This window comes from Nannospalax galili, unplaced genomic scaffold (genome assembly GCF_000622305.1).
Source record: "Nannospalax galili isolate Female #2095 unplaced genomic scaffold, S.galili_v1.0 scaffold698, whole genome shotgun sequence".
Lineage (NCBI taxonomy): Eukaryota > Metazoa > Chordata > Mammalia > Rodentia > Spalacidae > Nannospalax > Nannospalax galili.
In genome coordinates this window covers 2,662,264-2,680,251 of record NW_008341886.1, presented here as the reverse complement: position 1 = coordinate 2,680,251, position 17,988 = coordinate 2,662,264, and the positions used below count along the sequence as shown (strand labels likewise).

The following is a 17,988-nucleotide window of genomic DNA, read 5'->3' as shown; positions in this document are numbered from 1 at the left end:
CGGAAGTTTCTTTCTTCCACTTTTGTAGTCTGTGGAAACCAGAGGTCAGGGTGCCAGCAGGGCTGGGTTTCTGGTGAGTGCCTCTTCAGAGGCAACCTCCTCTCTGTCTTCACGGGCTAAAGAAGGGACTGGAACGTTCTCTGAGGTGCCTGTCCTGTGGGCACTGATCCCATTCATGATGGTGCTGTCCTCATATGTCACGTTTCAGGGTTCCACCTCTTATACCATCACACTGGTATCAGCTCTGGGTTAGGAATCCATAGGAGGCTGTGGGAGGACACACACATTCCATCTATAACACAGGGAAATGCCATAGCCCCGCCAGGCAAAGCCTTCTGGAGACAAAGGAGTGTTTGGATCTATTTGTACATTCTGGTTCTTGAGTCATCTACCTCACACATTCCTTCCTAAAAGTATGTGTGTTCCTGTGTGTGTGTGTGCATGTGTGTGTTTGCGCGCTTGTGCGTGTGTGTTTACATGCGTGTGTGCATGTGTGCGCGCATGTGTGCGTGTGCATGTGTGTTTACATGTGTGTTTGTGTGTGTGTTTACAGATGTGTGTGTTTGTGCACATGTGTGTTTACATGTGTGTGTTTGCTCGCATGTGTGCGTGTGCATGTGTGTTTACATGTGTGTGTTTGCACGCATGTGTGCGTGTGTGTGCGTGTGTGTGTGTGTTTGCGCGCTTGTGCGTGTGTGTGTTTACATGTGTGTGTTTGCGCGCATGTGCGTGTGTGTGTGTGTGTGTGTGTGTGTGTGTGTGTGCGTTGGGGATGTCACGCCTGGGTGTTTGGCTTGTACATTTTCAATAGGCAACAGAGGGTCCCCACTTTCCACCTCTGACTTGATTGACTGATGAAGCTAAGCCATAGTTTTGTAGTTCTTTAGATGCCTAAGGATTGTTACCGAGTCTAGGACGGAGACCTAATGGTGCCTCTGACATCATGATGATCAGCTGAGTGCATGAATGAGTTAGGAACCTTTCCATTGCAACTGCCACCAAGCCCAGTGCAAACTGGCGAAGTGACTGCCTCCTGAACTACTGCCCTGCTCACCCGCACCTGGAAGACTGGACTCTGCCTTTCCACGCCACCTTCCTTGGTGGAAGCTGCCTCCTCAGGCGTCAGGAACGGCTTCCTTGTTCAGGGAGCACAGTGGCAGTCAGACCCGGTGGCTCCCTAATTCCCACAGCAGCAGCCAGAGCCCAGGCTCTTCGCTTTTCACAGCGTCTGCTCAATGTCTCACGTCTCTGGAGGGCCCATGGGTCACATGCCTCTTCCTGAACCAGTCGTTGTGTTCCTGGGTGAGGTGGTGATTGGCTTAGCACCCAGGAACTGGGGACAACTTGTTCCTACCAGAACTGCAAGGGGTGGCAAGGTATAATTCCTTGAGAAATAATCATGCTAAGTAAATTTGAAAGGATGAACACAGGTCCACAAACAGATTGTACTAGAACTCTCATCGACATTTGTCCTGTAATTGAAGTCGCAAAAGTCAGCTTATAGGAGGTTGTCCTGGATCAAGGTGCTCGCCGCTCACAGTCCCGGAAGAAAGCTGATATGCACTTGAATACTTCACCTTTCTCAGCTCGGTTTTGGCCTTACTAGCTCTAAACAGCAGAGCGCTTTTGTCTTGCAGTTCGGGAAGCAGCTGGAACAGTGGTGTTGGTAGAGGCTGTGCCCTGAAGCCTTCCTGCCTTTTCCAGTCCTGGTGGCTTCTAGAAGCCCTTGGTGTTCTTGGCTAGAAGACTCCATTCTTTGCCTATGTTGCCACCTGACCTCTTCCCAGGGTCTTTTTCCTCTCTATAAGGACATCAATCATAGTGGATTAAGGGTTACTCCCATTTGATGTTATTTTAACTAATAGCATGTATAAGACTTTGTCTCCACATACAGTCTCATTCTGAGGAGCTAGCCATTAGGACTTTAATGTATCTTTAGGGGAAGGGTCCATTCCATAAGAGCATCCTTCCAGGGAGGCCTCAATAGGTTCGGTTCCTTTGACCATAGGTTAGATTGTCTATAGGCCAAGGCCCTGGTGGGTCCATGGCTGTGCTGCTTTTGGCTCACCAAAAGTTCTGAAGGACCCTGCATAGAGAGGGTGATGCTTCAGGCCCAGTGGGAACTGGAGATGGAGAAAGGCCAGAGTGGGCCTCAGGTGGACCTGCCCATGCAGAAGATTGGTTGGTTAGCACATGGTACACGTAGCTGCCCTTGGTCTCTGATGGTTGTTGTGAGACACCAGGGTCAATGCCAGCACCCAGCTTTGTACACAGCACCCTGTGTTCCTTTCCAAGTGACCTCAGGCAAATCCTACAGGCCACAGCTTTGAGGCTGTGAAAGTGAGCCAAGACTGTTCCTAGGGTCTCTGGGATGGAGCATGTGGGGACAGGACACCTGTGTCTGGCTGCCTGCAGGGGTGTCATGGTGCTCTCTCTTGCCATTACTAATGGAAGTGCACCGCAGAATGACAGAACTCAGTCGACCTCGTCCTTCTCACATGCTGTCATGGAAGAGCCAACTTGTCACAGTGTCCTGCCTCCTCATTCTGCCCAAGGCCAGTGACCCGGGCTCCTGTGGCGTACCCTGCTGTCTGCTACTCAGCAAGGTTCTGGAGCCTGTCCACGTGGCCCTCCCTGCTAGTCCAGAGGCCACAGGGACAGTTTAACCCTAATGATCATGGCGTCCACGTCAGCCATGATGGGTTTCTTGGCAATCTGTGATATTAATATTATGTGTTTTTTTAGGCTTTCTTCAATTGCTATTTATTGAGAACTTACTGTTTGGCCCTGTTCTGAGACCCAGGGATACAGCAGGGAACAAGTCAGACGTGGTTCTGTGGAACTTACAGAGCATACATTCAGTTCACTCATTTCCTTCGCGTTCTAGAATCATGAAGGGAAGGGAGGATGTGGGGGGTGAGAATAAGAATTCTCAAGCTCTAGCACAAGCTTTCTTCTTCTTGGTCAGGGTCTCCCTATATAGCCCTGGCTAGCCTGGCACTTACTATGGAGATCAGGCTGGCCTTGAACTCTGATTGGCTGGTGATCCTCCTGCCTCTGATACGTGATTGCTGGGGTTATAGTCATGCACCGTAATGCCCATGTATTATTTTTATGTTGTTGTGATAAAATACTGACCAAAACAGGGGAAGAAAGGGTTTATCTCTTCTTATACTTCCAGGTCACAGTTCATCATGAGGGAAGTCAGGGCAGGATATCAAGGCAGGAACCTGGAGGCAGGAACTGAAGCAGAGACCATGGAGGGATGCTGCTTACTGACTTGCTCCCTCTGACTTGCTCAGTTACTTCTTATACAGCCCAGGCCCAAATTCCCAGGGATGGCACTGCCCACAGTGTCTGGACCTTCCTATATCAACTAGCAATTAAGAAAATGCCTCACAGACATGGCCACAGGCCAGTCTGATCTGGAAAATTCTTCAATAGAGGTTCCCTCTTCCGAGGAGATTCTAGATTGTGTCAAGGTGACAAAACCAAGTGACACACCGGGCTTCTCCTGCTTTTTCATAATTAACTTTTTAAAGTTAATTTACAAAATGATGGGTTATTTTCATCCGTGTGTGTCACTGTGCTTGCTTGTACTTGTCCCCCCATCGCCAGCTCTTGGTCCCTGTTCCCCTCCCACTCGCTCCTTCCTGCACCACGAGTAGCCCCCCTTCTGCATTTACGACTGACATTATATATAATATGTGTAATATTATATAATCTACATATGGATTCTTCATGTGAAAAAACACGCAACATTTGTCTTTTCCTGTTACTTTCTTTTCTTGCATCCCCGTCCCTTCCTTTAGGGTCCTTCCTCCCCCTACATAGTCCCCTCCCCTTCTACTTTAATGTGGCGGTGTGTGTGTGTGTGTGTGTGTGTGTGTGTGTGTAAAACCTAGATTCTGCATATGAGAGAACACACGCCACATTTGTCTTTCTGAATCTAGCTTACTTCATTTAACTTGGTAATCTCTAGTTCTACCCATTTTCCTTCAAATGACATCATTTTGTTCCTCTTGTGATTGAATAAAATTCCATTGTGTATATGTACTACATTTTCTTTTTAAGGGTTTATTTATTGATTTTTATTTATGAGTATGTATGTGTGCCTACATGAGTTTATGTACATCATGTGCATGCAGGAGCCCACAGAGGCCAGAAGAGGGCATCAGATCTCCTGGAACTGGAGTTACAGGGAGTTATGCGGTGCTGGGAACCAAACCTGGGTCTTCTGCAACAGCAGCAAGTGCTCTTAACAACTGAGTCTGTACCACACATTCTAGCCATTCATCTGTTAATGGGTATCTAGAGTGATTCCATATCTTGGCTATTATAAACAGTGTTGCTATAAACATGAATGTGCAGGTATCTTTGTGGTATGCTGACTTAGAGTCATTGTGGCATGTACTCAGGAGTGGTATAGCTGGGTCACATGGTAGCTCTATTTTTTATTTTCTTGAGGAGCTTCTGCACCAATTTCCATAGTGGCAGCACCCCCCGGCAGTGTATAAATGTTCTTAATATTATGTGTTCTTGATGATTTGGCTAATATTTAATCAATAGATGTTCTAGGTTGTCTCTCAATTGCTGTGACAAAACAACCAGTACCAACTTGGGGAGGAATGGTTTATTTTCTCTTACATTTCCTGTGTCACAGTTCATCAGGGAGCCCAAGGTAGGAACTCAGGGCAGGAACATGGAGGCGGGAGCCATGAAGGAACACTGCTTACTGGCTTGCTCCCCTGGCCCCTGCTCAGCCTATTTTCTTATGCAACACAGGCCCACCTGTCTAGGGGTGGCACCATCCACAGTGGGCTGGGCCCTCCCACATCACTCAACAATCAAGGAGATGCCCCACAGACGTGGACACAGGCCAGTCCAATGGAGGAAATTTCCCAATTGAGGCTCCCTCAACCCAGGTGTGTCAAGTTGACACTAAAGCTATCCAGCACAGTAGATGTCCAGAATCAACCACCAAGCTGTTGATTTATCCTGCTTAGACCTCTCCCAGACCCTACATGATGCCCTCATCTCCACCGGATGTCTCGCCTCAGATGCAGCATGCTGAGGTCTAAAAGCATGCTGCCTTTTTAAACACCTACTGTGCCTGGAATCTCTTCCTTCTTAACTGATGGTGGCCCAGTCATTCAGTTGTTTGAGAGTCAGGGTCATCTGGACATTTGTGTTCCTCTCCCTCCACATCTATCCTAGCAGCAAATCTACCTTCATGAGGTATCAGAATCCACACACATCCCCTACCCACAGCCCTACCCTCAACCACTATTACCTGCCCAGCTTCCACATGCCCTCTGGTCTCTTGGAGCCTTTCTCTACCCAGCAGTCAGAATTGATACAGAAAGCTGATAAGCAATTGCCGGGAATGTCCCAGTGCTCTTGGCTGCCCTGTGATCTTGGGTTCCTCCTCTCTTGGTTTGCTTGGCCCCAGTGCTCCAGGCCATCTGATTATCCCATGGATAGGCAGGCCCAGGCCTGGTTTAGCTCTTTTCCTGCTTGCGTTCTTTCTCCTCCATATTCCCCAGGCTTGTTTCATCACTCCTTCAAATCTGGGCCCCGACACTCCTTGTGCGCCTGCTCCAACCCCACATCCTGTCCTCACTCTCTGCCATGCCCCTGCTGCTCTCTAGCATGCCATCATACTTATGACGTGGTAGCGTATGTTTCCCTCTTACCAGCGGGCAAAGCCCCAGAGGGCAGAGAGCTTGCTGTTTGCTGACGGGCCCCGGCGTTGTGCCTCGTGCAGACAGATTCTGCTTATCTGAGGATAAGTCAATGGTGGACCTAGAAGTCTAAAGTCTTGCTGAAAGCTGAGGACTTGAGGCCCCTGTTACCTCTTGTCCAGTCTTCTGGAGGTCAACTCTACTGGGCCCTTCTGACCCACTTCCCCTCTTCATTTCTAGACTGGCCTTATCGTCGCCTGCTACCATGGCTTTGTGGACACTGTGGTGGCCTTAGCGGACTGCCCCCACGTTGATGTCAACTGGCAGGACAGCGAAGGGAACACAGCTCTGATCACAGCTGCGCAGGCAGGTAAGAGCTGGCTTTCCTCTTCCCTTAGGTGCTGCTGCCAGATGGTGTGGGTTCCAGATGGAGAATTCCGCAGCTCTTGAGTGTGATAAGGATGAATGGAAGCTGGTCTGTTACTAGCACATGCGAGGAGGGGGCTGATGGGTATAGATGTCTGCATGTACTTTCTATACTCCTGGGAGAGCATGGTTTATCCACTCAGGGAGGATTCAGTATGCGAACAACCAATTCCTGCCACCAGTCAATGTATTTGACCATGGAGTCACACCAGGAACCCAGCATTGTCTGCCCTATAGAGTACTGCCACCCTCCAAGATCAGGTGGTGTGATGTTGGTGGGCCAGAGCCACAATTGTGCTTTTATTCCTGATGGTTAATTACAAAATTAGATACATTGAGAAGGTGACCTTGCACTTTATCTATTTAAAAACAACCACCACCAAGAACTGCTTTCTGTGAGCCTTTAGAGAAGTCAGGTAACAAGGTGAGACTAAATTAGTAAGGGAGTCCTGTAACTGTGTCTTTGGGTCCATAAGCACCTCAAAAAAGCTGATACTTAGACCATCACCATCAACTAGGGCACTGACTCTCATTGCTCAGAGATGCAGATGTAGCTCAGTTGGTTCAGTGCTTGCCTGGCATACATGAAGCACAGGGTACGATTCCCAGCACTGTGTAGACCGGATGTAGTGATACACACCTGTGACCTCAGCACTCAGGAATGGATGCACTAGGTTCGTAAGTTCAAGGTCACAATGTTATCCAGAGCTATACCTGGTGTTAGAAGACAGCCTGGGATACATGAGACCCAAAGAAGAAAGACCTCTTCAGACACTTCAACATGAACGCTACACTCACACCTTAAGAATCATACTTCATTTGTAACTGTGGTCTCTACCACATGTGTAACTGATCCTTTCCAGGAGCACAATTGGCCCTTTGTATCCTGAGGCTCCCCATCTGCAGATTCAACATGAACAGAAAAAATATTGTTTTTAAAATTTTTATTGAATTTTTATGTATTTCATATAGAAAATCATCTTTATACTATCTTCCCTTTTGGCACCCTCCCATAGCTGCCCTTCCCACTGGAGTTGATACATTCTGTTATTTGTGTTAAGGCCTATCATGTAAAGTTAGTGTCCCCAGATGTCCCTCAGTGCAAGGCCATCCACTGAGGTCTAGTCAGCCTATCTAGAGTCTCTCCCTTCAAGAAGATCAGGTCTTCCTCACCCAGCAGTAATCAGCTGCCAATAATTCTTCAACTAAAATTGGGACTGATGTTCATTTCCACAGTTCTGTGCTGGATTTTTGTCTGCTTGAGTTCACAGGGGTCTTGTGCATGCTGACACCATTGCTGTGGGTTTGTATGAGAAGAGTCCCAGGAGCCTATATGACTATTGTGGTCACACAACCCCTCCCTGGCTCTTACAATCTTTCTGCTCCCTCTTCGACACTGATCCTTGAGCCCTGGGTGGGTGGATTTTAATATAGGAGTCCTGTCAAAGGACCCACACTGTGAAGACTCTTATTCTCTACTTTTTGACCATTTGTGACCTTTTGCATTCCTGGCCCTCTGTTGCATGAGGGAGCTTCATTGATGAGAATTGAAAGAGGCACTAGTTTTCTCTTCATCCTTGTTCTATATTCCGTGAGCCTTAGGTATAGAGGATGCATCTAGAAGTGCCTCTTGGACCTGGGCAATTCACAGACAGTCTGTGACCAGTTGTGGAACTCTATAACTATCTCTGTCTCTTAAAAAGAAACTTCTTTGATGGGTGGTGATTGGGATACTTGTCTATAGATTTAAGGATCCATGTTTTGCACATAATAAGAAATTACATTTGTCTAGGGATGTGACAGCCTTAGAGTTTTATCTAGGATCTAGGATCTCCCCAGCTATATGTATTTGGCTGGGTTTACAATACTACACATGATTTTCCTCCCACTGAGTGAGCTTTAAGTCCAATTAGGTAGCTGTTGATTACTCCCAAGATAAAAGTGCCACTATTGTACCAATGTCATTTGCTGGTCATTGATGTGTTTAGACCTTGAAGCTGGGGTTGGACCACTGACTGATGCTCTCCTTTGGCAGCTTGTATGGTGCTCTCCAAGGCTATGAGAGCTAGCCTTCAGGGGAGGTGGCTTCCAGGTCAGTTCCAGTTCTGTTGCTCGAAGTCCTGTGTCCAAAGTATGTCTTGTCTTCAGCAATAGGGTCTTACCATCAAGTTATGGGAGGTAATCAAGGACTGTGGCAATAGCCTATGTAATTTTGGGAGCCTCTTGGAGCACCCTGGCCAACAACTCACAGGAAGGTTTCTCCTGTCTGGCACAGTTTCTTGCTGTGTAGACTTCGGCTGTACTCACAGACTCAGGTATGGATATTTTTCAGTAGGGTTTTGGACCAATATGATTCCCTTTGTTTTTTCATACTAGCTGGGCACTATTTATGTCTCCTCTTTCTCTCCCTGTCTTATCCTCCCTCCCACCCTCCCCATTTTTTGATAATTTCTGTCTGCTGTGGTCCCACATCTCTTGAGCCCCTTCTTCCCCTTTATCCCCATAGCTCCTTGTATAGCCCTCCTTCTCCCCCTCCCATTTGACTACTCTCTTTGACTACTCTCTCATTTCTCCCTTAGTAACGCCTGTCTCCTACTGTTCTCCTCTCTCGGGTTTCTTCTTTCCCTTTACTTCCCTGGTTTCCTTCCATTTTCCTGGTTCCTGAAGTTACATCAGGATATGTGCTCACTTACAAGGATTTGCCGCTAGGAGCCACTAATTGGGTCTGTGTGTGAGGAGACAGCTCAGTGGGTGTCCTGGTCAGCTTCAGTTGCTGATTTGACACATCTGAGAAGAGGGAACCTCGACTGAGGAATGGCTACGTCAGATTGGCCTGTAGACACAGTTGTGGAGCGTTTCTTAAACACTAGTTGATGTAGGGGGGCCCAGCCCACTGTGGGCAGTGCCATACCTGGCCAGGTGGGCCCGGGCTGTATCAGAAAGGTAGCTGAGCAAGCCAGTGAGCAGCGTCCTCCGTGGTCTCTGCTTCAGCTCTTCCTTCCAGGTTCCTGCCTCGGCCTCCCTTAAAGACAGACTGAGCTGTAAGCCAAATAAACCCTTTTCTCTCCAAGCTGCTTTTGGCCAGTGTTTTGCTCCAGCCATGCAAAGTAACCAATACAGTGATAAAATGCTTGCTAACTCAAAAACAAACAACAACAACAAAACCCACAAAATAAAAATTGTATTTGTATTAAAACACAGATAGACTGTATTTCCTTGTCATTATTTCCTTAAAATGAGTGTATTGAATACTTATGTAGCATGTATATTACATCAGGTAGCAGAAGTAATCTAGAGGTGGTTTGAGCAACAGGAGGGTGTGTGCAGATCATGTGCCAGTACTACACCATTTTACATAAGGCACTTCAGCAACTGAGGGTTTTGGTACCATAGGGGGTTGTGGTGTCTGTCACCAAGGATGACTACCAGTTTCATCACTCAGGTTCTGAGTTTCAAACACAGCTAACCTGAGACTGAGCCAAGAGGAAAAAGCCTCTGTGCTCTGAAGGCATATGACATAGCTTGGTTGGGAACTGGACTCTGCTCTGGAGCTGGAGAAAGTGCTCCAAGTATGTTGCTCCTGGTAGGAAGCATCTGCTGCTGTCCCGGGGAGTCTCTCTTCCCCTCTTGCTTCTCAGGGTCTGTGTCAAGACACCTTAGATCTGATTGGAGACACCAGGGAGGCTGGAGATGCTAGTGACTGGCTGTTTCATCTTCCTTAGTGGGCAGTGGTCTGTGCATCCCACTGGCCAGTCCAGATTTATATGGTAGAGAGCCACCCTCCCCCAAAATCACAAGAGCCAGGGACTGTGCCAGTGCCTGTTCCCAGTACCCGTTCCAAAGTGGGGACTTAGCCTCTGTGTAGGGCCCCAGGCTTTGGAAGCCCAGGTTTCAGCCACTAGCACATGTGAAGGGACAGCTACCCTAGATTCACTTCTGTTGCTGTGAGAAAAATACTCTGACAAAAAGTAGTTTGGGGCAGTCACTTGGCTCACAGTTCCAGTTATGGTCCATCATAGCAGGAAGGTCGAGGCAGCAGGAACTTAAAGAGCTGCTCACATCACATTTGCAGCCAAGAGCAGAGAGAATGCATGCATATTCCACCCACTTTCTCTTTTTATATAGAAACCCAAACCCAGGCAACGGTGCCTCTCATTTTTAGGCCGTGTCTTCCTATATCAATCAGCATGATCAAGACAACCCTCTGCAAACACGCCCACATTACAACTTGATCTAGACAACCCATCATTGAGACACTTCCCAGGTGATTCTAGATTGTGTGGAGCTGACAATTAAAACGGGCCATCCTTCAGGATGTCCTGTGGGCCAAGCACTGTGACGGGGAGCAGGGACTCAGAAGTGGGGGATCTCCCTGCTTTGAATCATTGTCCACCTAACAGGACAGAAAATAGACACAGAGTCCAGCACTGTCTGCCTAAGCTAGGGAAACGGTACATTATGTGCCTGAGACAGAGCATTTCACCTGGCCTAGTTCTCAGGCCGAGGACTCAGAAGACCATGAGCTTGTGCTGTGTCAGAGAAGCCAGACATAGGCTCCTTTAGCTAATGTGTCTCAGCACCCTGGGCTGAGATGGAGTTGAGGGATGGGTCTCAGGAATGGGGGAACTGAGGGATGGTGCAGGTAGTGTCAGTAACTAGAAGAGATGAGACGGTCCCATGAGGAAGGTTGGGGCAGGTCAGTAAGGGTCTGGCAGGGTGTGGGGGCACAGGATGTGGAAGGGGTTGGGCAGGGCAGTGTTCAGAGCACAGGGACTGACTGAGAGCTGTGTGACTGGAGTCCAGTGTCACTGTGTGTGCTGTGGGTGAGGAAGGAGGTGAGTGTCTGGGTCTCCTTTCACGTCAGGGGACAGTGCCAACTCTGAAGGGAACACAAGAGAGCTGGAAGTTGCAGAGACATTGGGTCTGTTTGACTCATTGGACTGCTGAGCTTTTGATCTGCTGGCAGTCATCAGTGAGGAGGCTTCAATGGCAGGAGGAAGGGACGGGGACCATGTCCCAAATGCTGGTCCCTGCTGGAAACACACGTGGGGTTTATTGGAGTAGGGATATGAGGGCCGTATGTGCGGATAAGATCATAAACAGTGGGAGAACACAGCTAAGAAGAGACTTTACTGATTGGTTTGCCAGAGCTCTGTGCATGCTAGTGGTCCAATACCACAGGGTACTTCCTGAATCCTTGCCTATTTGAAAATGTGCTTATTTTGTATTCACATGTGGGTAACAACTTGAATGAGAATAATACTATTGAGTATCCTCCCTCCCTCCCTCCCTCCCTCCCTCTCTCCCTCCGTCCCTCCTTCCCTCCATCCCTCCCTCCTTTCCTCCATCCCTCCCTCCTTTCCTCCGTCCCTTCCTCTGTGGTGTTCAGGGAATAGTTGGAGTCCCACTTGCTTTTTGCACTTTGTGGGTACTTAGAAATGTCACCCACCCCACATCCTTGTCATTGGAACCAAAGCCCATGGAAACTCCCTGTCCTGCATCTCAGCTCTTCTTCCTGTTTGTTTTTACTCCTGTCGAGTGTGTTTTTACTTCAGGACACAGTAGCCAGCGGCTCCTCGAATCCTCATCTGCCTGTTCTGTTCTCATCCTCTGGTGTCTACTCATACCTGCAGAGTGGATCACTTCTACTTCCACGTCTTAACTTCCTCTCATTTTCTGTGTCTTTTCACTCCAAGTGACAGGAAGCTCCTTAACCCATTCCACTGATTTGTTCTTATTCCATTTCCCACAATTTTGATTAGAGCTCTTAAGTTGGCAGGTGAGTTCCCCAAAAACTTTATTTTGAGAAATTCAGAAGCGTTCTAAGGAAAATATAAGACACACCCCCCTCAGACCCCACGGTGGCCAGAGACTTTGCCAGTGAGTTTTTCTTTTAATTTTAATTATTTTTCTCCTTGCTGTAACAAAACACCTGACAAAAGCAACTTAGGGAAGAAAAAGAAGATGGGCACTTTGTGGCCACAGTCAGGAAGCACAGAGCGTGTGAGCTTGGTGCTCAGGCCTCTCTCCTTTACGTTCGTCGCTCCACAGGATGGGACAGCACCACTGCGTTCAGGGTGGGGCTTTTCTACTCTCTTAAAGCTCTCTGGAAACACCCTTATATACATACTGAGAGGTGCTTCTCCTAGGTTATTCTAAACCCAGCCAAGCTGACAACAAGGATTGACTGTCCCACTACCTGAAAGTCAGCCACCCACACCTGCCTGCCTCAGCATAGATTTCCTAAGACAGGGATGTAACACAGTATCGCCAATATACCCAAGAAACTTAGCATGGGTTCAGTATAGTTATGTACCTTCCAAACTGAGATTAAAATTCCCCTCGTTATCCCCTAAGTATCCTTCCTTTAGAGGCAAGGGCTCTACCCGAGCTACCTCCCTAACAGGTTTATGTCAGTTTACTGCTGTTGTTTTAACCAGCGGTGACGTCAGTAGCACACATTGCATTTAGTCAGAAGCCCCGTTCTGATCACCGTCCAGGAGGAGACCCATGGTCAGTGGCCACAGGAATGGGCAGCTTCCTGGGCTGCTGCTGAGCAGGTCCTCAGGCCCTGGCCCACAGGACCCTTGCTGGTCTTCCTTACAGCAGGTTTAGAAGCTGCTGTGGTTCTTTTACGTACCCTGCTGTGCTTTGAGCCTCACATGGACCTGAGAATTGCATTCTTCTGCATTGCCAAGCTTGTCCAGTCCTGGTTTAATTTGCAGATGACCTGGGTCCTAAGGAGGAAGGGGCTGGAGCTGTGCTCCAAGCCCAGGGCCAATGGGCATGGTAGGAATTGCTTAGGCCGCCGGTAGCTGCTCTTTTCTGTGTAGCACTTTTCCATACTGAGTATCATGTAGGGTCTGTGGTCTCTGTCGGGGCGGAGGTAGAGCCTGCCCTTTCCTGGAGGTGTCTGGTACCTGCTGGCCTAGGTGGGGTCCCTCTTCAGACAGCCTGGGGTCACTTCTTAGTGGGTTGGGGTAGCTGGCATATATGAGCGGTATGTGGGGTGTGGGGAGGCGCGGTCATGGTCACTGCTGCTGACTGAGTTGAGCAGTTGGAGGGTGATGAACTTCTGTTGGTGTGAGGCTTCCTCCGTGTGTGCTGATTCTATAAGGGTGATGCCCAGCGTTTGGGAAGAAGCACAGGAGCAGTTAAGCAGTGACTGGTGAGCAAAGCTTTCTTCTCCCAGCCCCCCAGTTCCCAGCGGGTGTGTCCAACCTTTGGCCACTGCCATGCGAAGTTGCAAAGCGACAAGGAAAAGCTTTAAGTAAGTTTATAATTTTGTGTTGGACTGCGTTGGTGGCTATTCTTGACCACATATGGCCGTGGGTTAAAAAGCTCTGCAGAGGGAACTGTAGTTAGTAATTGATGCCTGAACAGAGTTTCGTGGCTTAAAACAAATTATATACTTTATTCTTTTCTTCTTGCTTTTAAAGTTTTGTCCTTTTCCTTGGCTCCTGTTGCCCTAGCTGCTTACCAATGCTCTTCCAGGAAGTGGTGTATTTTCTGTGCCTCCCCCCATTATCCCCCTACTTCTACCCCACAGCCACCCAGGCCCCTCCCTCCTTTCTTCTGCCAGCCCAGGCTGCCAGCTCTGCAAATTGCTTAGGATGCAGTAGAGAGGAGCTGTCTACCTCTGTTTAAAAACGCAGATTGGAAAGCTTTTCCTGTGCGTCTTTTTCATCCCTCCCCTCCTTGCACAGGATGAACCTCGAGCCTCTCCGATGCTAGGCAAGCCCTCTTCCTCTGACAGCCCCAGGCCCCTTTGGATCGCCTCTGCTTGAGGATTTTCTCTATTTGTTTCGGAATCTCCAGTGACTGAAACCCCACTCACTCCCAGCCTGGTTCCTATGCCCACATTTCCTGTACTGGTTAATCTCCGCTTTAACACAGATCTGGTTAAAACACAGACTGCCAGGCTCTGCACCTGGAGTTAGTCTTCTAACGGGCCAGCGCTGAAGCCCAAAGTGGATGCAGTCTGAGGGCCTGGGACTCAGAGGTTCCCCTGTTAGTGGCATCGAGGGACCCTTCAGTGGACCTTCAAGCAGAAGAGCCACTGACCCCAAGTAAGTTGTTTTCAGAGGGTACAAAGGCACTGTGAACTTAAAGTAAGAACTGAGGTAGTAAGTAAGGCTATCATGAATTTCCAGGGCTCTTTCAGCAAAGGGAGGCTGAGCTGCCAGGGGAGCCCTATTGTACCACAGACAGTCTTCTCTGTGTGACTTCTTTTCTTTTGATTTCTTTATTTTTATTTTATGTGTATGAGTGTATTCCCTGCATGTACGTAAATGCACCTGTGTTGCGCAATACCTGAGGAGCTCAGAAGACGGTGTCGGGTCCCCTGAAACTAGAATTATAGATGGTTGTTAGCTGCCCCGTGGGTGCTGGGAACAGAACCCGGGTCCTCTGCAAGAGCAGCCATCTCTAGCCCTTTTCCTGATTTCTTAGTTTCAGTGATTTCCACTAGCTGCTTGTGGTAAAGTCACTACAAACTGTGTGTGAGGGAGCTTCTTTTCCTTTCGCTTACCAATCTGCACTCAGCCAGTCCCCACAGTGATTATGGTAACCATGCTAGCCAATGGCGGACTTATACCACTACTCTTCATTCTTTTTTTTTTGCACATACATGTGTGTACATGTGCTTTTTCAATAAATGCTTTTATTTTCTTTGAGAATTTTATGCAATATGTTTTGATCATATTCATTTTAACTCCTCTCCTTAGCTTCTCTTAGATTCCCCCCAGGCCCCCATCTTTGTGTCTTTTTAAATTTAATAACCCCAACTCCAATTTGTGCTGTCCATCTACTCCTAGGTGTGGGACCATCCACTGGAGTCTGGTCAACCTACCCAGAGCCACACCCTTAAAGAACACTGACTCTCCCTCTCCCCAAAGCCATCAACTGACCATAGCTTCTCAGTTAGAGGTGGTGGGCTCATGAAACCCCTCTCCCTCCATGCTAGAATGTTGACTGGTTTGATCCTGTGCAGGCATCCACAGCTGTGGGTTCATGGGTGCGGCAGCCCTGTCATGTCCGGAAGGTTTTGCTCCGGTTCTCCCTGACCTCTGGCCCTTACAGTCTTTCTGCCTTCTCTCCTAGGCGGTCCCTGAGCCTTGGGGAGGGGTGTGATATAGATATCCCACTGTGGCTGAGTCACTTCTTTCTCCATTTGGATCATTTCTGAGTTTCTACATTCACTACCATTCTACTGCACAAAGAAATTTCTCTAATGAGGTCTGAGAGCTGCATTCATCTCTGACTGAGCAGAGAGATACAAATTTAGAGGGCAGTTTGATACTATGTCTAGTTAGCAAAATAACAGTAGTTATTCACCCCTGGGGCCTGGGATCTACCCAACCATGGGTTCTTGACCAGATTTATAGTACTATGAGTGTGTTTCTTCCTGTGGAGTGGGCCTTAAAACCAATCAGAAAGCAGTTAATAACTTCCTTAAAATTCATGCCACCATTGTACCTATGGGCGTATTTTACCAGATCAGTTACTATTGTAGTTCACAGGGTTCAGAGCTGGGTAAGATTGTTGGTGACTTTATTTTTCCACCAGCAATTTTCATAACACCTTCTAGCTCTAAGGGAGCTATCCATCAGGGAGGAAGCTCCCTGGTCAGTACTGCCTTGATTTCTCCATGTACCGTGACCAATGTATGTAGTATCTTCAGCAATAGGGTCTTACCATCAAGTTATGGTAGTCAACCAAGGGCAATGGTAATAGTGTGTATTATTTTGGGGATCTCTAACTAATGGACAGTTTGAGGGGAGGAATACTATACATGGCATTAGGCTTTTTATTTGGTACCTTGTGATTTCTGGAATGACCATAATCCCCTGTGTAGGATAACTCTAATTAAACTCTTTTATGTGAATACATATCCATATACATGAATCTTATGAAATAATAGGTTTCTGTGTGGCTTTTTCAAACTTCTTCAGAGTTAGTTATCTACCACAGCCCTTCCTTTGCCCTATCTCTGTATGTATATAATGTGTGTATGTATGTATGCATGTTCCTGTGTATGAACATGTTTTTGACTGTAGGTGCATGCATGTGAAGGTCAGAGGAGTGTTCGGTGCTGGTCCTTGCCTTCCACCTTGATCTGGGTCTCTTGTCGTTCACTGCTGCTTACATCATACTAGCTGGCCCACAAGCTTCCAAATATTCCCCTGTCTCTCCTTCCCATCTCCCTGTAGGAGCACTGGGATTACAGATACCTGCTACAGCACCTGGCTGTGTGTCGGATCTGGGGTTTGAACTTGGGTTCTCATATTTGCATTGTAAATTCTCTGCCTAGTGAGCCATCTGCTCAGTACGATAAGGACTTTTAATTTATACAACTAGGGTAATGCTGTTGAGATTGTGAGTTTAATCTTTTGCCCTGGGTCTGGCTAGGAATTCTTCCTGGGGGCTCTCCCAGCTCTGCCTGGTCCTCACAGCATGCTGAGAACCCTTCCAGTGTCCACCTAGACTGCAAGTGTGGAGGTGGTGTGATGATTAGTTGTAATTGTCAACTTGACACAATCTGGAATCAGCTGGGGAGAAAGTCTCAATGACAGATGTTCTAGATCACATTGGCCTGTGGGCCTGTCTGTGGGGGATTGTCTTGATTGTTGCTGTAGGAAGCCCCAGACCACTGTGGTCCACACCATTCCTTGGGTTTGGGTCCCGAACTGTGTGAGTGGAGAAAATGAGCTGAGTAGAAAGCATTCATATGTGCATTCTCTCTCTGCTTGTCTGTGGATGTGACGGGACGAGCTATTTAAGTTCTTGTTGCTTTGACCTCCCTGCTGTGATGGATTGCCACCTAGAATTATAGGCTGAGCAGACCCCTTTCCCCCAAGATGCTTTCTGACAAGGCACTTTATCCCAGCACCAGAATGAAACTAAAGCAGGTGGACTTGTGGTACTTTTGCTCGGTGGCGGGCCAGCCCTCAGCAGCCCTTGAACTTGAAAAAGTTCCTGCACAATTATTGATTTAGAATATGAAACTGCATGAAATGGATGAACAGCACTTTGCTTAAGTGTCTAAAATTACACTTTTACAAAGAAAGTAAAGTTATGTGATGGGCTGGACATGTAAAGGGTTAAGGGGGTGCCAGGCAGGGTACTCTTTTCAGCGCTGGTGAAGAGCTATCTTTGCAGTGTCTGCTAACTCCAGATGGACATTTCTTACTTTCTGTGGTGTATCCCTGGTTCACCCTTGAGCCTAGGCTCTAGGATGATGCTTTGGGCTTCAACAATGATGAAACTGCCTTCTCTTGCTTGTGAGCTCATCTGGATGACTGGGCGTGCTCCCCTGGGTGGCTAGCTTCACAGAAACACACTTTATTTCAACTCATGGTCCCAAGGTGGCCCTGGCAGTCTCTGTCCCATGGCTTCACATGGCAGCCAAGAGCATGTTTCAGGGGCTTCAAGAAGAGGAGTAAATCCTGTCCATGCCCCCTTTCCCAGGATAGCAAGACATTTTCAGAAGCTTCTAGCAAGGTTCCATCAACATCTCACCAGCTAGAGTTGTGTCCCAAGCCCATGCCAGACATGTTATTGGCAAAGTAGTGGAGTGACAGAGACAGACAGACTTGGTCTGGTCCACATGTGTGTCAACAGAATCAGAACCGAAAACCAGATTGTGAGGCCACCATGTATGTGTTTATTTTCTTTTATATGGAAACTGGGTTCACTGTGCTGGAATTGGGGCTCTGGCTTCCTGCAGGCTCAACATTTGTGAGTGTGAGTTAGGGCGCGAGTGTTTTCATCAGCTTTTTGAGTATTATCCAAAAAGTCTAACTCTGTGACTCCTTTTTCTTTTTAAAAAATTTTATTTAACATTCTCTCTCTCTCTCTCTCTCTCTCTCTCTCTTTC

At 47.8% G+C, this 17,988-nt stretch overlaps 1 protein-coding gene across 3 annotated transcripts in view; it reads left to right on the top strand.

The window, feature by feature from the left end:
- The window catches only part of Ankrd33b (ankyrin repeat domain 33B), a 120,602-nt gene that overhangs the window by 49,200 nt on the left and 53,414 nt on the right, over positions 1-17,988 (top strand). For all 3 annotated transcript variants that reach the window (XM_017799242.2, XM_008837630.3, XM_008837628.3), the window contains exon 2: positions 5,925-6,054. In XM_017799242.2, the coding sequence (XP_017654731.1) occupies positions 5,925-6,054 (130 nt within the window). The remainder of the gene's footprint in view (positions 1-5,924; positions 6,055-17,988) is intronic.